General features: G+C 35.8%; 1 protein-coding gene across 1 annotated transcript in view; it reads left to right on the top strand.

Annotated features, from left to right (window-relative positions):
* The window catches only part of LOC124607281 (proton-coupled folate transporter-like), a 326,877-nt gene that overhangs the window by 207,959 nt on the left and 92,980 nt on the right, over nucleotides 1-25,938 (top strand). Inside the window, exons 6-7 of the mRNA XM_047139560.1 lie at nucleotides 9,342-9,483; nucleotides 14,292-14,393. Of these exons, the coding sequence (XP_046995516.1) occupies nucleotides 9,342-9,483; nucleotides 14,292-14,393 (244 nt within the window). The remainder of the gene's footprint in view (nucleotides 1-9,341; nucleotides 9,484-14,291; nucleotides 14,394-25,938) is intronic.

Here is a 25,938-nt window from a genome sequence, read left to right as displayed (position 1 = left end):
CTAGTTGCAGAAATTAGAAGATATAATTTAATGCAGAAAATAAACAGCTATAACTTTCTCAATACATAGGCAGCTCATGAAATTCCATGTAAAGTTGCATAATTGCTCAGTTTGAATTACTTGTTAAAAACAGCAATTGGATTGGTGCCATCTGTCCCATGAAAACCTATTCACAAACTTTCAAAGACCAGTATTGAGTGAGTAATATACTACATCACTCCAATTCAACCAAAAAAAAGTCAAGCAATATAGTGACTGTTAAAGTTGCAGTACTTTTCATCTCAGTTGACTATGTTAAATCTGCAGTTTCACTGTCACTGTTGCCGCACCTGTCTCCTTCACCTTCACAATCTTTGATGGAGACAATGAGGCTCATTTGTCCTTGAAGACAAGAATAGAATTACTACAGCTTACACAGAGGCATTTACACAGACATCCTTTCTACACTCCACACAAAGATGGAACAGAGAAAAACCCTAATACTTGGTTCAATAAAAAGTACTTCACAGTGGTTTGCAGAGTGAATGTAGTTGTAGAAGGAATTCCTACGATTGTTCATGTGAGTAGATTATCAACAATTGTAACTGGTTGTTAGTATTGGGACATTTATGTCCTCATACAGATACGTGAAAAATAAATTAAGTCCAAAGGTTCTGATTTTAGATTGCATATGCTTCAGCCACCAGTTGAGGCATATTGCAAATCATATAGTTCTTATAACAGAAAACAAAGGTATCTGAGAGGGGAGGGGGGGTGCAGGCAATAGTAGGCACTTGCCCCCTCCTGGAATCTGGGTACAGACATCTTTTCATTACAGAATTTGATAAAATTTCAAGCAGTCATTTACTGTGACTCCACTAAACTGCAGATTTAACATTGCTGACCAAGACAAAAAATACTGCAGCTTTAACAATCTCTATATAGCTTGATTTTTCTTAGTTGACATGCTGTTCACATGAAATTATGCCGATTTCTTGGTGTGGCTGCAGTTAAGATGTTGATATGTAGTAAAGATGTGTATGAGCCTTTACAGAACCATGACGTATTAGAGTCTCCATTTTTTTTCTGTTGCTATCTTGTTCAATCCTCTCTGAGCTGCAGAAGAGATCTGATCTCTCCCCAGTGTGTGGATTCCATTGCTGATTCCCAACACATAAACATGGCTGCAGTATGCATGACACATAGAACTGTCTCCAATTCCCTCTTAGCCCCCCCCCCCCCCTCCCCCCCGCCTCCCTCTCCCCTTTTTCATGTTTCGTAGAATGTCAACTGTAGTTTACCATTAATCTATGGATAAAGAAAAGCCATGGTGGTTTCCTGATTCTGCACTCAGTTTTACACAACAAGGCTATTGTAATTCTCTTGGAAGAATACAAGTACGCAGTATTGTTGGTATTTACTCTATACTTAATCCTGAACATATTGGTCAATCAAAGGAAGGACCATTTTCTGCCTTAGGAGAGTGTAAAATTCAAGTTCAAAAAGATGTGCTCTCCATGATTAGAGCCTTGTCAAAGTCTGTGGGTGCAACACTGAACCATATACATGTGATGTGTGTGATATTTGTTATGTGACATGTGATTTATTCGGCTCATTACATACAATATTCAAATCATTTGATTTGATGCATAGGAGACATGTCAAGGTTTTCTCTTTTTTAAGAGAAATACAAAAGTTTACATTATATTTTACATTTCTAAGTTCCAGCTACACAAGTACATAAAATAATACATGTAATACAATCCCTGTGTTCAGACGGTGAAGCTGTCCTCAATTAATTCTTTGACAAAATAATAACACTTTTCCACCAGAAGAGTGAAGAGCAATCTTTTCAGTGAATGAAGCTACATCTTAAATATATTACTGCCTTATATTTTATTGAAAATTTTTAACCCCATATACTCTGGGGTTTGGGCATAAACTTTTAAATGATGTGTTGGAAATTTGAAATTGTCTCTGTGGTGAATGCTGTAGTTGTGGTCAAAATGGAAGGTGTCTAGTGTATGTTGGTAATTTATATAAGAACACCACCACCTCATATATGTAAAGTGAAGGAATAGATAATATTTTTAAATTTTATAACTGTGGTCGACAGCATTCCTGTTTTTTTTGCAACACACATGTTTCTAATTACTTTCTTTTGTAATACTAGGAGCCTAGTGACATTTGCTGAATTTCCCCAGAAGATTATCCCATTACGAATAACTGACTCAAAGTAGCAGTGATAAACTATCTTTCTGGTATCCATGATGGTGGCACCTGACAAAATACACATTGCAAATGCCAAGCTGTTCAGTTTATTTGCTAAGTAATCTATGTGTACCTTTCAATTTAAATTTTTTTCAAGATTTAGGCCTAAGAGCTTCACGTGGTTTGCTTCTGTGATATCCTTATCATTGCACGTTATCTTTATTTCAGTCCTTTCTACTGATTTAGCTTCAAATTGCATCATTTTGGTTTTAGTTACATTTAGTTTTAGTCCGTTTTGATGGAACCAAGATTCAAGTTTTTCTAAACTATTTTTGGCTTTTTCTGGAATACTTTCAGATACCTCATTTTCAATTAGAACTGATGTATCATCAGCAAATAAGACTGAATGAACATCAATAGCAAGTGGTAGGTCATTTACGTAAAAAGAAACAGATAGGGACCCAATATCGAATCTTGTGGGACTCCTTGGGGAACTGTTTTCCAGTCTGAGGAATAATTGGTTCCATTTGAAGTTAAAATTACTCTTTGTTTTCTATCTGAGAGGTAAGAGCTAAACCATTTTAAAGCAGTGTCCCTGATTCCATACACCTGTAATTTGTGGAGGAGTAATGCATGGTTCACTGAATCAAAAGCTTTAGTTAGATCACAGAATATTCCTGTGACCTTTCTACACTCATCTAAAATGGAGCATAAGAAATTAATTAATTTGTTTTTCTGCAGTCTTTTCAAACACTTTAGAGAAGACCCGCCAAAGATAGATAGGGCGGTAATTCTCCATATGTTCTGTCAATCCTTTTTTAAATAGAGGTTTGATCTCAGCATATTTCAATACATTTGGAAAGCATCCCTGTTCAAAAGTTTGATTTATAATAATTGACAGTGGTTGAGAAATAATATCGTACACACACTTGATTACATATGTGGTTATTTCATCCCACCCATGTGAGGTTTCATTTTTTAGAGACAATATTTCCTTTTCCACATCCTTTAGCTGATTTTTTTCAAATTGTGCAAAAGATGTGTACTGGTTGTTTTCCAAATTTGTGATGCCTTGATAGAGTGTCACATCCACATCTGATCTTACTAAACTTAGGAAGAATTCATTGAAACAACTTGACATCTGAACAGGGTTTATTATAATTTCATTTTCATGTCTAATTTTCAAAATATCATGAATTTTTACTTTGGCTCCTAATTCAGACTGAACAACTGATGACACCGTTGAATCGAAAAGTGACATCCATATTCATGTTAATAACATAAAAAGATGTACTGTGCATGTACTATTGAAATATGCTTACAAGTTAAGGACCTCAGTTGAAAGTACTAAATAAGACAACTATCAACATTTAGAGACACAATAGATCTTGTGTTCTTTTCAAATTTAGTTCTTGGGACATGAGTCACCAAATTACCTATATCCAAAATTGTTTGTAGAAAATATTACTTTTAACCTATTCAGTGCGAGGAGCGAGCTGGCACACTCCTCCAGTCCCTAGCCAGTGATGGAGGGCATACTGGTGTACTCCCCCGACCCCTTCTCAGTGACTGAGAGTGTGCTCACCTGCTCACCATCCTTGAAGGGGCTTTTGACCTGTGTTGCAGGCGTGCATAGTAAGGCTGTATGTCTGAAGTTTCATTGAAAATATGTAGTCCAACTGAAATGTACAAATTTCTGAATTAAAAGGTACTCTTGAGGCAGTTTCTATGTATATGTTTTTTAGGAGTTGAAATTAGGATTTTGATTACCAAAAAATCAGTTCATGTTTGAAAAATTTTAATTTAATTGAGTCATAACCAAATGTAAAGAAATATATATCCTACATTATGAAAAACTCACACATAATATTAAAATGCCATATCTATATGATAATACTGAAAAATAGGTTGTTTTGTATAACAGGCATATTTGTGCAGACAGGGAATTAATAGGATGTTTCCTGCCTTTTCTTATTTTCTAGACAAACTTGGCAGCTCTTTCTAATTTTTCTATTTGTCCCTTCAGCCTTCCCAAATTCTATGAGGAAATGATCAGAGAGTCCTTTGATCTCAGTTCTTTCTAAAGGTCAACTCATTGTGGCATCTGTGTAACAGGGGGAAGTAAGGACTTTATTACTGAATTATGAAAGATGTAAAGCCTTTTGTTTTGCCTGTATTTGTTATATATTGTATACACATCTTATAGGCATAAAAGGAGAAAATGGAGTCTGAGTTTTTTCCATTCATTTAAGGCTCTTTCTTTGAATTAGCTAATACACCATCATTTAATGGAAATGGTCAACACTGCCTATTGATTCATTGTACTTCAGAACCATCTCAGGTTTCTGAATTACAACATCTTGACGTGTCATGGTATCAACCATTTTCTCAGAAAACTCTGAGCTGATCATCAGTCTCCTTTGTCTTTCCATTTGAGTACACAAATTCCCTCTTCATTATTCCCTCTTTTTCGGTTCTGAAGTAATCACTTCTAATGGATTACCTCTATGGTTCTTTCTGAGGATTCCTGAAACATATGTGTTCTGAAAATGTTCTTGGATGTGATTGACACTGTTACAGAAATTATCCACAAATAATAAATGTCCAACCCCAATTTTCAATCCAGTAATGTATGGACAGCTGAACTAACATGTCTGCTTCCACCAACCTCTTGATCAGTGGCATCCTTATATGTACAATAACCCTCAGGACTAACACAGATGACTCTTTCAACATATAAAGTTGTTGTTGTTGTTGATGTTGTGGTCTTCAGTCCTGAGACTGGTTTGATGCAGCTCTCCATGCTACTCTATCCTGTGCAAGCTTCTTCATCTCCCAGTACCTACTGCAACCTACATCCTTCTGAATCATCATGGTGTATTCATCTCTTGGTCTCCCTCTATGATTTTTACCCTCTACGCTTCCCTCCAATACTAAATTGGTGATCCCTTGATGCCCCAGAACATGTCCTACCAACCGATCCCTTCTTCTTGTCAAGTTGCATCACAAACTTCTCTTCTCCCCAATCCTATTCAATACCTCCTCATTAGTTATATGATCTACCCATCTGATCTTCAGCATTCTTCTGTAGCACCACATTTTGAAAGATTCTATTCTCTTCTTGTCCAAACAAGTTATCATCCATGTTTCACTTCCATACATGACTACACTTCATACAAATACTTTCAGAAATGACTTCCTGACACTTACATCTATACTCGATGTTAACAAATTTCTCTTCTTCAGAAACGCTTTCCTTGCCATTGCCAGTCTACATTTTATATCCTCTCTACTTCGACTATCATCAGTTATTTTGCTCCCCAAATAGCAAAACTCCTTTACTACTTTAAGTGTCTCATTTCCTAATCTAATTCCCTTAGCATCACCCGACTTAATTCGACTACATTCCATTATCCTCGTTTTGCTTTTGTTGATGTTTATTTTATATCCTCCTTTCAAGACACTATCCATTCCGTTCAACTGCTCTTCCAAGTCCTTTGCTGTCTCTGACAGAATTACAATGTCATTGGCGAACCTCAAAGTTTTTATTTCTTCTCCATGGATTTTAATACCTACTCCAAATTTTTCTTTTGTTTCATTCACTGCTTGCTCAATATACAGATTGAATAACGTTGAGGAGAGGCTACAACCCTGTCTCACTCCCTGCCCAACCACTGCTTCCCTTTCATGTCCCTCGACTCTTATAACTGCCATCTGGTTTCTGTACAAATTGTAAATAGCCTTTCACTCCCTGTATTTTACACCTGCCACCTTCAGAATTTGAAAGACAGTATTCCAGTCAACATTGTCAAAAGCTTTTTCTAAGTCTACAAATGCTAGAAATGTAGGTTTGCCTTTCCTTAATCTAGCTTCTGAGATAAGTCTAAGGGTCAGTATTGCCTCACATGTTTCAATATTTCTACGGAATCCAAACTGATCTTCCCTGAGGTCAGCTTCTACCAGTTTTTCCATTCGTCTGTAAAGAATTCGCGTTAGTATTATGCATCTGTGACTTATTAAACTGATTGTTCGGTAATTTTCACATCTGTCAGAACCTGCTTTCTTTGGGATTGGAATTATAATATTCTTCTTGAAGTCTGAGGGTATTTCGCCTGTCTCATACATCTTGCTCACCAGATGGTAGAGTTTTGTCATGACTGGCTCTCCCAAGGCTGTCAGTAGTTCTAATGGAATGTTGTCTACTCCTGGGGCCTTGTTTCGACTCAGGTCTTTCAGTGCTCTGTCAAACTTTTCACGCAGTATCGTATCTCCCATTTCATCTTCATCTACATCCTCTGCCATTTCCATAATATTGCCCTCAAGTACATCGTCCTTGTATAGACCTTCTATATACTCCTTCCACCTTTCTGCTTTCCCTTCTTTGCTTAGAACTGGTTTCCATTTGAGCTCTTGATATTCATACAAGTGGTTCTCTTTTCTCCAAAGGTCTCTTTAATTTTCCTGTAGGCAGTATCTATTTTACCCCTAGTGAGATAAGCCTGTACATCCTTACATTTGTCCTCCAGCCATCCCTGCTTAGCCATTTTGCACTTCCTGTCAATGTCATTTTTGAGACGTTTGTATTCATTTTTGCCTGCTTCATTTACTGCATTTTTATATTTTCTCCTTTCATCAATTAAATTCAATATTTCTTCTGTTACCCAAGGATTTCTACTAGCCCTCATCTTTTTACCTACTTGATCCTCTGCTGCCTTCACTACTTCATCCCTCAAAGCTACCCATTCTTCTTCTACTCTATTTCTTTCCCGTATTCCTGTCAATTGTTCCCTTATGCTCTCCCTGAAACCTTATACAACCTCTGGTTTAGTCAGTTTATCCAGGTCCCATCTCCTTAAATTCCCACCGTTTTGCAGTTTCTTCAGTTTTAATCTACAGTTCATAACCAATAGATTGTGGTCAGAGTCCACCTGGTTCCTAAATCTCTGTCTTACCATTATATAATCTATCTGAAACCTGTTAGTATCTCCAGGCTTCTTCCATGTATACAACCTTCTTTCATGATTCTTGAACCAAGTGTTAGCTATGATTGTTGTACTCTGTGTAAAATTCTACCAGGCTGCTTCCTCTTTCATTTCTTAGCCCCAATCCATATTCGCCTACTATGTTTCCTTCTCTCCCTTTTCCTACTACCAAATTCCAGTCACCCATGACTATTAAATTTTTGTCTCCCTCCACTATCTGAATAATTTCTTTTATTTCATCATACATTTCTTCAATTTCTTCGTCATCTGCAGAGCTAGTTGGCGTATAAACTTGTACTACTGTAGTAGGTGTGGGCTTCATGTCTATCTTGGCCACAATAATGCTTTCACTATCCTGTTTGTAGTAGCTTACCCGCACTCCTATTTTTTTATTCATTATTAAACCAACTCCTGTATTACCCCTATTTGATTTCGTATTTATAACCCTGTATTCGCCTGACCAAAAGTCTTGTTCCTCCTGCCAGCGAACTTCACTAATTCCTACTATATCTAACTTTAACCTATCCATTTCCCTTTTTAAATTTTCTAACCTACCTGCCCGATTAAGGGATCTGACACTCCCATGCTCCGATCTGTAGAACTCCAGTTTTCTTTCTCCTGATAACGATGTCATCCTGAGTAGTCCCTGCCCGGAGATCCAAATGGGGGACTATTTTACCTCCAGAATATTTTACCCAAGAAGACGCCACCATCATTTAACCATACGGTAAAGCTCCATGCCCTTGGGAAAAATATAAAGTTATAAAGTTTAATTCCATAATTGTGAGCCTTGGTCTTTACATATTGTCAAAACATGAGTCTACCACTCCACAGAACCATGGATTCATCTGTTGTGAAATTTTGGTGTGTAATATAAGTCTGTCCATTGTCTTATGAAAAATATGTAACAGGGGTTGAATTTTGTGCAGCCTGTTAGAAGGTGTAGGTTCATTGTGTTCTGGATATTTTGCAAAATGCAAATCTTGCAAGTTTCCAAAAAAATCTGTCCCTGCCTATAGCTCATTGAAAGCTGGGTAATCCAGAGAGTGCAGGTCAGTGCTCCGATAGTTACTCATTCTGCTTAATGGGATGGTTCCCATGTGGTAAAGTAAATCAAGAAACATCCTGAATTCTTCTACCTCCAGGGACTTCCAATTTTTTACCAATGATTTAGGAAGTATGGCCACTCTGCCTAAATATCAGGTGTAAAGATTTGTTTGTGTCACAATACGGTCAAGGAGTTCATCAACTGGGAATAGTTTTAGGAAGTCTAATGGAGTATTTAGGTGAGTCATGCCAACAGTTAGTTCAGATTTATTTCAAAAGGCATATCAGTTGTTTTAGGGACTTGTTTGGTCCATTGTCTAGAGAGGGGACAATTACCTGCAGTGCCGAGTCAGATACTTGGGATTCATCATCTTCATAGGAATCTTCACGTTCTTCAGGTAGTAAAACAAAATTTTCCTTCTCCAGCAACTCCTCATCATCATTATCATGAATGTTTTCGTAGATGTGCTCTTCTTCATCTTCTGCCATGGTTCCCAGACGTTTGTTGTCAGTGAGGATAGTCCTCACTTTCCACTCTTCTCTGCTTCGAAGTAGACAAAAATAAATGAACATACATGAAAGCTTAACCAGAAATTCAGACTTGTTTATTTGAGATGAATCATTGTATTAAAGCCTGAAAAAACAGATTAAAAGTAAGGAAGCCTAAACAAATGTTTGTTTTCCATGTATATCTACAAAACAAATTAACATTATTCAGATTCAAATAAAATGCCTACAATGAAGGACTCTAATAAGAATAGAGCACAAATTGGAAAAGAACACTTAAGAAGAGATTTTGTGACAATTGCATTATTATTTGTTTATCCATTAGAGTATTGGGATGTTTAAATGAGTGATTGTTTAGGTCTGGATAAGTATTTGATGATCAGTTTTCCATGCAGCAGACTTTCTTTTTGGTACAAGACTAAGGATGGAATATTTCTGAAACATGAAATTTATTGCTTGAGTTCCCTGTTGACAAGAGAGCAATCATTGATTTAACATATGTCGGTAGCGGGTAAGGAAACAATTTATGCATGTCTGACAGTGCTAAAATAAATTAGTTTTATTTAGTAAAATTTTATATTTCTGCTACCTTATCATTCTTATCTATATTTTCAGAATACAAATGTGAAATGTGTATTTCTTCAAGAGACAGTAGTGGAAGTTTTTAAGGTGAGCTTCAAATGGCGACCAAACTATGGGCGTGCCATTGTACTATTGGCAGCTACAGCACTGTCATTCTATGTTGTAACACTAATAGGTAGGTACAGCTTCCATTTTTCCATCATGTATATATTAAATATAGAATAAATGCAAACCTATATGCCTGTATTTGCATTATACTTGTAGTTCACACCATCTGATATGTAAAATCACTGGATCTTGGTTAATGTTTTTTGACCTCACTGTGGATACTCAGTGAATCATAATTACCAGGGATTTGGGGGGGGGGGGGGGAAAGGGCAGTTAAAGGTTGTTTTCAGTGAATTCATATGTAAAATCTTTGCCCTAGCTCATACACTATACCACTGTTTAGATGTGCTGCTCCGGAAGATCCCAGTGGCCGTCTTGTACACAGTTTTTTTTCTTCCCATTTCAGCATCAGGCTGTAGAAATAAGAATCATCTGTAGTATCAAAATCTTAGTAAGTCATCATCAGATGATCTGTTTAAAACAGCAGAAAAAAGGGGGTGGTAAAGTACCAATACATTGAATTATAAAATTAAACCAGCTTCTGTGCACAACTACATGCACTTGAATAGGTTATGCAGTGTATGACTGAACACGTTAGGAAAGGTGCTCACAATGTAGAAAATCTGTGCTCTGATTGTTGGAATTGAAGGTTGCAATTATGTATGTTATGGTATCAACTTGTTAATGTTTAAATCACAGTTTTTTCTACCTTTGGGCCAGCAGCAGATTATATTTCTGATAATGCCATGACTAAAGCCATAAATATAACAAAATATGCTATAGAATTGAGCTTTGAAGCTACAGCACTGGAAACTAAAATTGCTGGGAATTTATGTTGTGTATTAGGTTTGTATCGATCACCAAATGGTATAATTAAAACCTTCTTTGAACAGCTGGAAGATATAATCCAACACCTCTCAAAAACATATGCTTATTTGATCATTATAGGAGATCTGAACATAGACACGAGTAAAAATACAGACAATACTAAGACCCTACTGGACTTATTGTGCATATACAATCTAAAAATAAAAATAGATAAACCAACCAGAGTAACAAAGCATAGTGAAACTATTATTGATCATGTAATAACAAATATTCCTACATGCTATTGTGACACACAGGTAATAAACTCCACATTAGCAGACCATTTTGCAATCATGATAGACATAAATATAAAGACTAGTGATTCAGTGCAGAAGATATGGGAGATGAGAAGACAGAACTACCCACATAACATAAAACTGCTAAAAAAGATGTTAGAGGCAGAAAACTGGGAAACAATATATGCAGCTAAAGATGCAAACACCAAATGGAACCAGTTTTATTCTTTATTCAATTATTATTATGATGTTACATGTCCTGTTAGTAAAAGGCTTGTCAAACAGCAACAAAAAAAGAAAAGCTGGGTGACTGGAGAAGTAATCCATGCCAGAAATAATCTGAGAGTGTATTATGACCTCTCCAAACAAAAAAATAATGAGGCCTACAACACACTGTATAAAATAAAAAAGAAAGAGTACTGTAGTTTTATCAGAGAAACTAAAGCATCATTCATCAGGATGTCTATAGATAAGGGAAAGAACTACTCAAAAGGTTTATGGTCGTTCATTAATGGAGAGAGAGGAAAAGTAACAAATTGGGCAGAGGACATCTGCCCACTGATGAGTGGGAAAAGCAACGCAAACCCTCTAGAAGTAGCCAATACTTTTAACAGATATTATATTACTGTAGCAGACGAATTAATAAGTCAAAATAAAATAAATGCAGTAAGTAAATTGTTAAACCCCCCACATACAAATCATACTATGGTTTTCATACCTACAACAGATGCAGAAGTGTCAAACCTAATAAAACAACTTAAAATTAAACACTCTTCTGGCTTGGATGGTGTTACATCACATCTCATAAAGGAATGCAGAGAATGTATATTAAAACCATTGACACACATGCTGAATGCTGCGATAGAAGAAGGTATATTTCCAGATTCACTGAAATTAAGTAAAGTGAAGCCAATATTTAAGAAAGGGAACAGGGATGAATTAGGAAATTACAGGCCAATATCATTGATCTCAACTTTTGCTAAAATCTATGAAATGATAATAAAGAATAGAATTGTAAGTTTTATAACAAAGTACAGTATACTGCATTCATCACAACATGGTTTCAGAGAAGGGAAGTCAACAAAAACAGCATCAACAGATATAATTGAGCACATTCTTAATTTACTAGACAGGCAGCAAAAGACTTGTGGGATTTTTATGGACCTATCTAAGGCATTTGATTGTGTGAACCACTCAAAATTAATGATGAAATTATATCAGTATGGAATTAGAGGAAAATGCTATGACATACTTAAATCATACATTACAAATAGGAAACAATGCACAGAAATCAGACATACTAGTGGGGGAAATATAACAAACTACATATCAGAATTACAAACAGTTAAACACGGTGTGCCGCAAGGATCTGTGCTTGGGCCAATACTATTTATACTCTATGTAAATGACTTCCCTAGCTATATAAATCAGAAACTTATAATGTATGCTGATGACACAACAATCATTTGCACAGCTGACACAAAGGAGGAGCTTGAGAAGGAAGCACTCCTGACTATTGAAAATGCAAATAAATATTTAACACAAAACAACCTGTTTATGAATCAGTCTAAAACAATGAATGTAGTATTTCAGACCAAGCATAGTGAAAATTATAATATAAATGTTAATATAAATGGAAAGACTATTAAAGAAGTAACCAGCACAAATTTTCTAGGAACTATAATAGACAAACATTTGGCATGGGGGGAGCACATAGATGCACTGTGTAAAAAGATAAACAAACAGATCTTCATCATGCATAAAACAGCTAAGACTGTGGATGATAAAGTCCTCAGATCAATGTATTATGGACTTGTCTTCCCACATTTGTCTTATTCAGTTCATATATGGGGAAATGCACAAGCTGGCTACCTAAAAAGAATATTCACAATTCAGAAAAGGGCAGTGAGATGCATTGCAAAAATACCACCAAGACATACCTGTAGGCAAGCTTTTATACACTATAATATTATGACAGTATATTCACTGTATATATACCAAAGCATAATGGTGGTAAGGTCAAGTGATAAACACCTCCTAAATAAAGATGTACACAAACACGGTACAAGAGGAAATGAAAATTACTACATGATAAACAGAAATCTAAAACTGTCTATGACTGCCCCAGAAGAAGCAGGCAAAAGGTTTTTTAATAAACTCCCCAAAATCATTAAAAAAGAAACAGATCTAAAATATTTTAAAAATCATTTGAAACTATATCTCACAGAGAAATGTATATACAGTTTGAGTGAATACTAAGATGGTGTTTAAATATATCATTACTGAAATGTACCTGTAAAAATTATCATTTCTGTATGTTTTTTCGATTTGTGTGTATGTATAATGTGAAACATGTAAAACCTTTGTATGATTATGGACTATTTCTGTTTAATAATTTGTTTCATTTATATATATATTGAAATCAAGTTTGATGTTAATAGGCTATTGTATGACACACCCAATACTCTCAGCTGGATTTTCAGCTGGAGTCCATGGGCAAAGAATAAATAAATAAATAAAAAGCAACAGTCTGGATTATGTAACATCATCAAACATGGCCTTGCTGTGTCAATATTGCAAATAGCTGAAAGAAAAAGGAAACTAAAACTCCTCTCCATTGTTTAATAAAGCGGTATTGTGTTGGGTACAATATTCTTGAGATAAAGTAGTCCACCCATTTTGTATCCGGCTGGGGACTTCGCAGGATGATGATATTATAGTATCAAGGAAATCATATCTGGCATTCTTCAGGTTGGAGTGTGGAACGGTATATCCCTTAATTGGATACATAAGTTAGAGAATTTAAAAATAGAAATAACACTGACAGTAAGTTCAATGATTGGGACTTTAATAGAATTGACAGATACTAAGAAAAATAGATCAGATCTACAAGGTTAAAGTAGCAGTAAATAAGCTAGTGGGAAAGGTGAGATGAAATAAGTTGCAGTACCTGAAAGAATGCTCCAAACAAGCAAGATAGTACTAAAATGTTACTGGAAAAACTGAGAAGTAGGCCTAAAACAAAGGAGTGAAATGTTGGTAGATCTTACTAACTGAAAGACGGGGTAGGCAAGACAGATAACAGTAAAAATGTGATTGGTGGGTGTGTCCTGGGTTATTCTGGACATTATTTAATATAACATTAACAGTGTCTACAGATGCAAACTTGTTACGACATAATTAGTGAACAGCAAAAGTTGTGAATAAATAATGTTGAATGTTCTGCTGATTGTCTCATCAGATTAGTATTAGTTGTCTACTTTATGCAATAATATTCTTATTATCCAGTTGACTGGAAGCTTTAAAAGCCATCTGTATCACACAAATACCATATTCTGGCCTGTGAAAGCATTAGCAAATTTCTGTACTAAATCTGTAACTTCCAATCAGCTTAACTCTTAAGTTTTCATAATGAGATGTTTGTGGCAGTCTTCCTAAATCAAAAACGTGCACTCCCTTAGACTATACTTCACTTGAGAAAATGAAGTGGTCAAAGATTGAGATGCAGTTGGTAGTTTGACAGCTTTCAGTCTGCTGCTTGACAGATTATACTTGCTGTCTGTAAAACAATCTTCACAAGTTTTACTGTAATGGAGAACCATGTTTACAGCTTTCAGAATATGAGCAGACATTTCTGGAAAGTGAACAGTGCCTGTACAGTCACTACACACCTGCCAGTTACAATATAAACAAATGTACCAATCAGTTGTTACATGAGGATGCTTATGTACAATAAGTGTACCCAACCACAACTGGAACTATTATTTTACAGGAGAAGGTGGCATTATGTACCTATACACAATCAAGAAGTTTGGGTGGACTGTTGAAGATTATACGAGGCTATCCATAGCTGCTCTTTCCATGTCAGCAATTTGTAAGTATCTTACATCTAATTATTTATTGTTTTGCTGTGCATCAATATATCCACTACTACTACCATTATGAGTTTAGTGTTTAGTACTATTTTATCACATATTATTACTGTCATTTGAAATTTAGGAATTTGTTTTGAATGAAGTGTCAACACCAGTTGCACTTTTCTTTTTAAATTAACAACCATGACCAGCTTCAGCTCCCAAAGGCATTACACAGTGCTTTACGTCAGGTGTCCTGCGAGAACACATAATGACTTGTCCCAGGATGCCAGGCATATGTCGTGCTGAAACTGGTCACAGTTGTTAAAATAAAAATAAAAGTGCAACTGATGAAGCATTTTATTTAAAATCAATACTACAGTTGTTAGTTAGTTAGTTACGTGTTCCACTGATCAATCTTATGGTAAACATTATTATGTGGAACGTGTCAAGTATAGATTTATTTATTCCTATTCAAGAACTCATGTATGGTATAGAATAAAGGAGATATGATTTCAATTTATTTTTGAAACTATTACTGCTATCTGTCAAACATTTTATTTCATCTGGTGATTTATTAAAAAGTTTTACAGCAGCATATTTTATCCCTTTCTGTGCCAAAGATAGGTTAAATAGAGGCTAATGTAAGTCTTTCTTTCCTTGGTATTATAATCATGAATGTAACTATTGTTTTTAATCTGGGCTATGTTGTCGAGAACAAATTTCTTTACTGAGTAAATGTACTTGAGGCTGTTGTAACAATTCCTAACCTTTTAAACAGATGTCTACTAGATGTTTGACTATGAGCCCCACACATTATTCTTAACACTTTCTTTTGAGCAGTACCTAAGTGTTGAGGCACCCCAAAATATTATTCCGTATGACATCAGAGAGTGAAAATTTGCAAAGTATGTTAGGTTACTAATTTCCTCAAAATTGGCAATTATTCTGATTGCAGAAGTTGCTGAACCTAGTCACTTTAGGAGATCTGAAATATGAATTTTCCAGTTAAGATTCTCATCTATATGTACACCCAGAAACTTATATTTATTGAAGAAACTGTACTCTTTGCAGCAGAAAATTGGATGTACTGTGTTTTTTTTTTTTTTTTTCAAAGTTCAGAGCAAGACCATATGCAGAAAACCAGTTAATAAGTTTCCCAAAGACATTATTTGTATAATTTTCTATTGGAGTTTGCTTTACTGGATTAATAATGTAACTCTGGAACCTGTAGCAAGATAATCAATTTGCTGGACAAGAAAAATTTAGTTATAATGTAAAATAGTAAATGATAAAGCAGAATAATGTTTATCAAATTTCAAGAATAAATAGATAAAATAGATTAAAATCGTCAGCTCTGGTTTAATTGAGAGCCGCTTTATTGGTTCTTCGTCCTTGCGTATGAAGTCAGTGAATAACTTTTTGTGACATGAGATAAAATTTGTTATTTTGTTGTCATAGGTAGTTATATTCTTTTATTGAGACTTTTCACATTTTCTGTTTCATTCTGTGAATATCAGAACATTCTACCCCTATTTTTAATTTGTTAAACAGATGTGGTTCTGACACAACCACATGGTGGATTGGAAAGCAATGTTAATGGTGAATGTAGAACAAATCCATTGTGCCACTGGAATTTTGAAATCCAACATTACTTTGCAAAATCTTCACAGGTACTAAAGAAACTAGATTACAAACATGAATCTTCCCCCCCCCCCCCCCCCCCCCCCCCCCCCAGAATCATTAATGTCCAAAGATGCAAAGTTAGATTCTTAGCTGTCTAGTTGTGAAATCAACAAGGAAGATACTAACATTACCAACCTGTTTGGACTCTCTTCAGTCTAATTAAAATCTATCAGCCTAATCTTCTTTCAATAACTGCACTTCCATTCTAAAAGTTAATAACAATGAAATGTATTTGCAGTTGCAAATATGGACAACCAACAGTTGTATAAGTGAATGACAACAATTTGTGCTGGAGCAGTACTCAAATCTGGTTTCCCACTTATTGCGAGCAGTTGCCTTACCAATAGGCTATCTGAGCATGACTCATGGCCAGACGCAAACTACCATATGGCATACAGCCTGCACTCATACACTGATTATATACATTCCCATACATGGCAGAAATTTTAATTGAAAGCCATGTGTTTCATAATAGCTGTAGTCACTGAAGTGTCATTGTATTGGAATTACGAATTGCAATATTGAAGTTAATAATGACTTAATGCATTTAATTTTACCCCCCCCCCCCCCCCCCCCCCCCCACCCCCAGTTCCTCTTAAGTATTATTTCCAAACAGTTCAGACGATCAGCTCGTTACTATTATGATCTAGATTGCGCAACACAGATTGATAAATTACACATCCTACAAATGGTTTGCTGAAATTATCACACAGCAGTGACAGATCTTCACTTAACTATTGGCTGTTGACTTCCTGGGACTTCGTGCATGATGTCTATTTATAGACATACGTATTACAGAAATTACAAAACAATAAAATTCATGACTATTACATTTTGGATATTAACATAAAAGATAGAGAAATGAAAGATACAAGATACAATAGGTGATGGAGTAAATTTGTTTTACTGAAAAGTGTATACTTATGAAATGAATAAGTAATAGATGCAAATTTTATGGGAGCAAAGTTTTAATGTGTACAAGGATTACCAAAGTTTTACAAGAATTTTCTAGATAGTGAAATTTTTTAGTTGGAGTAATTAATAAACTAACAGCTTATTTAAGCAAAAGTAAACATTTTTCAAAAGAGAAAACTCAGGGATACAAAAGTATAACACTGAACTTTGCAAACAGTTACAGTGATTGGAATATTCTGGGAAATGAAGATTTTGAATACATAGAGGTTCTGAAATATTAAGTTTTTTTGTAGAAATAGCAACACGTTTGCTTGAGAGAGGAGACTGAGGTGTTTCCAAATCTTCTACGTGAATTTTGAAACAATTACTTTTAGTGGGGTGGTATTCTGAAGAGCACATGGTTCACAGGTATAGTAAATTAAGAATATTTCTTTCAATAAAATATTGTCACATGCACTATTTACACTGTTGTCATTAGCAGACTGTAAATTGTACTGTGAATAATAAAATTTAGTGAAATACTGCATGAGTTACAATTTGATGATTTTGTGTGCTCATAGTATATGCATTACCATTAAAATAGAAAAAAAGGAGTGGTATAAGAACAAATAGGATAATTCTGTCCTGTTGCCTGTTGCCTGTTGCAAAGTGTCCTAACATGCCATATGTTATTGCTGTTATCTTCCATTCATTTGAGACCCTTTTTAACTCTTCATTTGATGGTCAGTTGGAGTTCCTTCATGCTTTTGATTTCTAATTCTAAATGCAAGAAGTGAACATACCTGTCACTACCCGTGATAATGTGTAACATGATAGTAAATGTCCAGGAGGAAAAGATATATTTTCTTGGATCTTTTTCTGACACAGAGTTTTCTTAAGATGTGAAGGAAACACACAATCTGATAACCCAAAAAATTACATCTACATCTGTGTGTACATCCACATATTGCAAAACATTTTGAAGTCCAGAAGACAGGGTACTACCTATTGTATCAAGTATTAGGTTACCTTCTGATATGAAGCATGATAAGAATGACTATTTAAATGCCTTTGCAGGCATAGGCTGTACCATATTTTTAGATTCCTCACTTCATACTGGTTCTTGAAACTTTGTAAGCTGAATAGTTTGCATTTTTCTTCAAGTGTTGCCAATTGAGGTTTTTCATCTTTTCCATCATGGTCTTCTGTGCATCAAACAAGCATGTGACCATTTGTGTTGCCCTTCTTTGTAAACATTCAGTATCTCAGTATTCAGTGTCCCATATATTTCAGCAGTGCTCAAAAATGGTTTACAAGAGCACGTTGTGAGCAGCCTCCTGTGAATACTGACTACTGACTACTTTTTCCCAGTATCCTATCATTTAGCCAAAGTCTGCCATCTGCTTTACCCAAGGTTAGCTTGTGTTGTCCTAAATATTGTTATATCCAGGAATTTGCATCAGTGGACTGATTCCAATCAAAGTGATATTGTATTTGAAGGATACTACAGTTGTGTATTTTGTGAATTGCACAGTTTTATGTTTCTGAAAATTTGAAGCCAGACACCAGTCTTAATAATAATAATAATAATAATAATAATAATAATAATAATATTTATTCAACATTGAATAATCAAATACAATCCCTAGAAATAATACAGTTTCAGGACATCATACAGATTATTCTTCTGAATATGTCAGTTTATAAATTACAAACTAAAAGATTTGTTTGTATTAATAAATTTTACATTTTGATGGATTTTACGTCTGGTAGTATACAATCACAATATTACAAATATTGTTTTCATCAACATTATATTAGTTGTAGGTTACTTAAAAATATGAGCTTGACATACTTATGAAAGACTTTTCATACAGATATAATACTTGTCTAGGGAATAAAAAGGGTTTTCAATTAGAATTCTTTTTAGCTGATCTTTTAATTTGTTAGCAGGAAGGGTTGTGAGACTTTTTGGTAGGGCATTGGCTAGCTTCAGCCCAGCATGAAGTGCATTTTTTTCATATAAAGCTGTTCTGTGGCTATTTACATGGTATCTGAACTTTTGCCTTGTATAATATTGGTGCAGGTCACAGTTGAAATTTGGATTAATTGTTTTCACAAGCAATATAACTTTCAATATGTACACACCTATAATGGTAAGCACACCTAATTTTGGGAACAGGTTCCGACATGATTCTCGAGGTTTGGCACCACAAATAATTCTGATAACTTTTTTCTGTAGTATTAATAATGTACTTAGGTTGGCTTGAGTTGTTGCACCCCATATTTCTACAGCATAGTTTAAGTTTGATGAGAATAGGGCATGATAAGCAGTTTTTAGTACACCCATGTCCTTACAATATTTGCTAATCATATTTATAGCAAACACATTCTTCGACAGTTTACATGCTAAGGAATCAATATGCATGTCCCATTTGAGGCTGTCCTGGATTGTAATTCCCAAGAACTTTGTCCATTTTTCCTTTTTTACAATGGCATTTCCTATGGATAATTTCATGTCACATTCTATTTGTTTCCTTGTCTTAAATTCCATCATTGCAGTCTTTGAAGCACTTACATTTAGATGGCTTTCATTAAAATACTTGACTATTTCATTAGTTACACTGTTGCACTGTACCTCCAGACTCTCATGGTGTTTGTGTTTACACACTATTGATGTGTCATCTGCGTACAATATTTTTGTACAGTTAGGAGAACAATACTGTATATTATTGACATAAATCAAGAAAAGAAGGGGTCCCAAGACAGAACCTTGAGGCACTCCATATTTGATGTCTGTAATTTTAGATTTGTAAGACCCACTGTTTGTTGTAAGCAAGACAAATTGTTTTCTATTGCTCATATACGATTTTATTAGCTCATAGCCAGTTCCTCTGATACCCAGGTTCCACTGCTTGTCAAGTAATATGGTGATGTTGACACAATCAAAAGCTTTTTCTAGATCAAGGAACACTCCAGTTACATACTTCCTTGTTCTCTATGGCCGTTATTATTTTGTCTATTAATTGTGCTGCTGCTACTGATGTTGACTTGTTTTTCATAAAGCCATTCTGATTTTCAAATATTAAATTGTGTTGACTCAGGAATGTCATTAGTCTAGTATAAATAACTTTCTCAACTACCTTAGAAAATGCAGGTAAGATTGAGATGGGGCGGTAGTTTTCAATTTTAGATTTGTCACCTTTCTTGTGAATCGGGGTCACTTGTGCTGTCTTTAGACTATCTGGGAAACAACCTGATGCAATTACAACATTTACTGTTGTGGCCATGGCATCAGATATGTTGTCTATGCATCTTTTCAGTGTACTGATAGACAATCCATCATAGCCTGCTGATTTTGTAGTTTTTAATGACATTACTATGTTTTTGACTTCCTTGTTATTGGTTGGGGCCAAGTATATGCTTTATTTGATTGGAATGCCCCTATATCTATGCTGAACATTCTTAAAATGGTCACTGACAGATTTTCCAACAGAAGAAAAGTACTCATTAAAAACATTTGCAATCTGATATTGACATTTCATGATATGCCCTTTATGGTTTATAGTAAAATCACTTGTTGATCTGTCCTTACAATCCCTAAAGCTATTTATTACTTTCCAAACAGCTAAACCTGTGTTAGTAGAGTTTCTTAACATTGTGGCTACGTATTTACTTTTAGTTTCTAGCAGAAGATCACTATAGTAATCCTGATAGTTCTTAAATTCTACCTTTAGTCTATTATTATTGTTATTATTTATCATTGCATACTGGAAAAGTCTAAGTTTCTCTCTTGCTGTTTTTACTTCATGATTTATCCAGTTATTTTTTTGTATCTTTTTGCAGTCATTTACTGTAAAGGTCATTTCTGGACATGAGACATTGAAGCAATAATAAAAATCTGATGAAAATTCACTGAAAGTAATGCTGTTTTTTTCACCCCATTGTAAGCTTTTTAGCAAACTGTTGAAATCTTTAACATTGTCATCATTGGCCATTCTTTTTGTCGCATATTGTTTCTCTTTTCTATTGACATGAAGATTTTCAGCTTCTATCAGTACCTGTACTGCTTGGTGGTCAGAAATGGCAAGCTTCAGAACTGATGCACTGCATGTAAAGTGGGACATGTTAGTTATAATGTTGTCAATGCATGATTTTACACTATTGACCTCTCTAGTGGGCTCGTTTATCAGAAATGTTAAGTTAAATTGAGCTAATATTAGCATTAGTTTTTTAGATACAGAGTCATTGGACAGCAAGTTGGTTGGTTGGTTGGTTTGGGGAAGGAGACCAGACAGCGTGGTTATCGGTTTCATCAGATTAGGGAAGGATGGGGAAGGAAGTCGGCCGTGCCCTTTCAGAGGAACCATCCCGGCATTTGCCTGGAGTGATTTAGGGAAATCATGGAAAACCTAAATCAGGATGGCCGGACGCGGGATTGAACCGTCGTCCTCCCGAATGCGAGTCCAGTGTCTAACCACTGCGCCACCTCGCTCGGTAGGACAGCAAGTCAATGTTTATATCTCCAGTTAGTATTATGTTAACCCAGCCATTTTTATTGCAGTGTTTACTGTCAATGTCAACAAGCAGGTCATTAAGAACATCAAAGAAACTATGTAGGCTACCAGATGGAGGTCTGTATAGGCCTATAATAATTAAGTTCTCTTTCCCCCACTTATAATTAATTGCTGCTAGTTCTATCACACCCTCAATGCTGAAAGCACTTACATCTATTAAACTATAATTACTACCACTAGCTGCAAAGATAGCCACCCCACCACCACGTTTCTCTTTTCTACTGAAGGCAGAGCAAAAGTTCATGGAAAGTGGCTTACATACACTAATTAGCTCATCTGTGTACCAGTGTTCACTTATAACTAAAACATCAGGGTTATCAATTGCTGCAATGGTATCCAACTCGTTCTGCTTATTGCCAAGACTTTGAAAGTTCTGCTGAATTAATTTGAAAGTGAGTTTGGATTGTTGAACGCTTGATGGACGTGTCACCCTGCCAGAACCAATTATACATTTATCCCTAAAAAAGAAATATCGGTTGACAGAGTGGGTTTGGTATTTTTCACTATCCATTTATTCAAGTTGGTCTGTTTCCATGTGCTGGGAGCCTGGGAAGAATCAGCTTTACCTGGTGTTTTCAGCAGCCATTTGTCCAATGTCGTCTGTCTATACTCATTCCTGCAGTCTTCTTGTGTTGTGGAGCACTCATTCTTCGAATGTGTGTGTTTTGAGTATACGTTGTTCCTAGCATTTACGACGATTTCACAAATAATGGACGCTAAGTGACTTTTTCCGCGCCGATTGAGGTGAAGGCCGTGAGTGGTGTAAAGATCTCTACTAAAATGTTGCATGTTGACCATTTGTACATTTGCGTAACGGTTGCAAATTTCTGCATATTGACTGTTTGTATATGCTAATGCCCTGTTTACACACGAGAATTGAGGCAAGTCATACCTGTGTGGAATATCGAGAACAATGACGTTTGAGTCATTTAGATGGTTTAGGGCAGATTTTAGTGCATTAACAGCTTGCAAACCATCGTTGTGTGCGATGTCATTTGCACCACCACATATTACAATGAAGTCTTCATTCATTGTCTTTCGAGAGATATTGTTTACAGTTGAAAGCACTTGGTCAAGACGAGCGCCAAGTTTAATAAAACCTGAGGCATTTACTTCACTGTTTACGCTTTTTATTTTGTGTGCAAGGCCTCTAAGATGACTATTACCCATTAAACATACGTTTATTCTTCTTGCTGCATTTGTGGTGTTAGTTAAATTAACTGTCATCTTGAATGTTGAATTTACCTTGCTTCTGTTTATGAGCGACGGTTTTGGCTGGCGAGGTTCCACATTTTGCTTAATAACAGGCATTTCTTTCAGATGGTGCACGATTTGATCTTTTGTAGATAGGCCTACCATTTTTTGGAGCACGGCAGGAGAATGTATTACTAATGACGATGAAATGATTGCGCTATGGTTAGCGTTACCGGTATACCCAGAATGTGTTGGAAAACTTGAAATGGTGACGGAATCTTCGGTCACTGTGTACACTTTATTTCTGTCGAATTCACTTGTGCCCTGCTCGGCAGTTTTTAGTTTTCTATGATCTTTTTCAAGACATTTGAGTCTATGAGATAACACTTTGTTTTCTGCCAAGGATCTGCGCACAATTTCTTGCAACGAATTAATAGTTTCAACAAGTTTTGCTTTGTCAGGATGGACTTCACATGTTACACACTTACATTTTGATCTGGATGATTTTTCACTGCGAGTTTTTGGCGTGGCACTAGACTTGAAACTGTGCGGAGCACTTTTGTTGATCATCTTCTTGCTATTGACGCCGGATAACATTTGGAAATTTGAAATAGCTGGAGGCACAAATTCACTAAACTTTCCACCACATTGAAATCTTATTAAGCTCTGATTCATTATCTGAGCAGCATTTTTGTGATATTACTTACTATAGGCAGTTGCATCATCTGCGGTTGATATTTTTTCATACTATAATAAATAAGTGTTAGTGTGACACTGGGCCAGATGTTGTTTAGAAGTAGAGAATACTGCATCCAATTGATTGTCTTCCACAGATTGGAAATTATGATATAAGAAGTGCACAAGTTAGGTTTTACAAGACTAGCATTTTTTTCAGAATCAGTGCTAGTTGGCATAGACAAGGTAATTCTGTTCCAGGTACCTTATTATATTTGAGCTCAGAATATGTTTTAAGATTCTACAATAGATGGTTGTTAATAGATGGTTGATGGCCCTGAAAAGGGCTCAGATGAAAAGGTTAGCTGTGACTCTCAAGGAACAGAAAATGCATTGGAAGTGGAAAAGTTTTGGGCAAAGATAACATAGTCAGAATTGTGTAAAATATGTATGTTTCTGATGTTGTTATTTTGATCATCAGTTCGGAGACTGGTTTGATGCAGCTCGCCATGCTACTCTATACTGTGCAAGCTTCTTCATCTCCCAGTACCTACTGTAACCTACAGCCTTCTGAATCTGCTTAGTGTATTCATCTCTTGGTCTCCCTCTATGATTTTTACCCTCCACGCTGCCCTCCAATACTAAATTGGTGATCCCTTGATGCCTCAGAACATGTCCTACCAACCGATCCCCTTTTGTAGTCAAGTTGTACCACAAATTTCTCTTCTCCCCAATTCTATTCAATTCCTCCTCATTAGTTATGTGATCTACCCATCTATTTTCAGCATTCTTCTGTAGCACCACATTTTGAAAGATTCTACTCTCTTCTTGTTTGAACTATTTATCGTCTATGTTTCACTTCCATACATTGCTACACTCCATACAAATACTTTCAGAAACGACTTCCTGACACTTAAATCTATACCCAATTTTAACATATTTCTCTTCTTCAGAAACACTTCCCTTGCCATTGCCAGTCTACATTTTATATCCTCTCTACTTCAACCATCATCAGTTATTTTGCTCCCCAAATAGCAAAACTCATTTACTACTTTAAGTGTCTCATTTCCTAATCTAATTCCCTCTGCATCACCTGATTTAATTCGACTACATTCCATTATCCTCATTTTGCTTTTGTTGATGTTCTTCTTATAACCTCCTTTCAAGATAATGTCCATTCTGTTCAACTGGTCTTCCAAGTCCTTTGCTGTCTCTGACAGAATTACAAGTCATCGGTGAACCTCAAAGTTTTTATTTCTTCTCCATGGACTTCAATACCTACTCCGAATTTTTCTTTTGTTTCCTTCACTGCTTGCTCAATATACAGATTGAATAACATCGGGGATAGGCCCCTTGACTCTTAAACTGTCATCTGGTTTCTGTACAAATTGTAAATAGCCTTTCACTCCCTGTACTTTACACCTTCCACCTTCAGAATTTGAAAGAGAGTATTCCAGTCAACATTGTCAAAAGCTTTCTTTAAGTCTACAAATACCAGAAACGTAGTTTTGCCTTTCCTTAATCTATCTTATAAGATAAGTCATAGGGTCAGTATTGGCTCACGTGTTCCAATGTTTCTACGGAATCCAAACTGATCTCCCTGAGGTCGGCTTCTACCAGTTTTTCCATTTGTCTGTAAAGAATTTGTGTTAGTATTTTGCAGCTGTGACTTATTAAACTGATAGTTCAGTAATTTTCACATCTGTCAACACTTGCTTTCTTTGGGATTGAAATTATTATATTCTCCTGGAAGTCTGAGGGTATTTCACCTGTCTCATACGTCTTGCTCACCAGATGGTCGAGTTTTGTCAGGGCTGGCTCTCCCAAGGCTGTCGGTAATTCGAATAGAATGTTGTCTAGTCTCAGGGCCTTGTTTCTACTTAGGTCTTTCAGTGCTCTGTCAAACTCTTCAAGCAGTACCATATCTCCCATTTCATCTTCATCTAGATCCTCTTCCATTTCCACAAATATTGTCCTCAAGTACATCGCCCTTGTATAGACCCTCTATATACTCTATCCACTTTTCTGCTTTCCCTTCATTGCTTAGAACTGGGTTTCCATCTGAGCTTTTGATATTCATACAAGTGGATCTCTTTTCTCCAAAGGTCTCTTTACTTTTCCTGTAGGCAGTGTCTACCTTACCTCTAGTGAGATAAGCCTCTACATCCTTACATTTGTCCTCTAGCCATCCCTGCTTAGCCATTTTCCAGTTCCTGTCGATCTCATTTTTGAGACGTTTGTATTCCTTTTTGCCTGTTTCATTTACTGTATTTTTGTATTTTCTCCTTTTATCAATTAAATTCAGTATATCTTCTGTTACCCAAGGATTTCTACTAGCCCTCGTCTTTTTACCTACTTGATCCTTTGCTGCTTTCACTATTTCATCTCTCAAAGCTACCAATTCTTCTTCTACTGTATTTCTTTCCCCCATTCCTGTCAATTGTTCCCTTATGCTTTCCATGAAACCTTATACAACCTCTGGTTTAGTCAGTTTATCCAGGTCCCATCTCCTTAAATTCCCACCTTTTTGCAGCTTCTT

Source organism: Schistocerca americana, chromosome 3, assembly GCF_021461395.2.
Source record: "Schistocerca americana isolate TAMUIC-IGC-003095 chromosome 3, iqSchAmer2.1, whole genome shotgun sequence".
NCBI classification, from domain to species: Eukaryota; Metazoa; Arthropoda; class Insecta; order Orthoptera; family Acrididae; genus Schistocerca; species Schistocerca americana.
The sequence above is the reverse complement of the archived record's forward strand: the minus strand, read 5'-3'. Positions and strand labels throughout refer to the sequence as shown.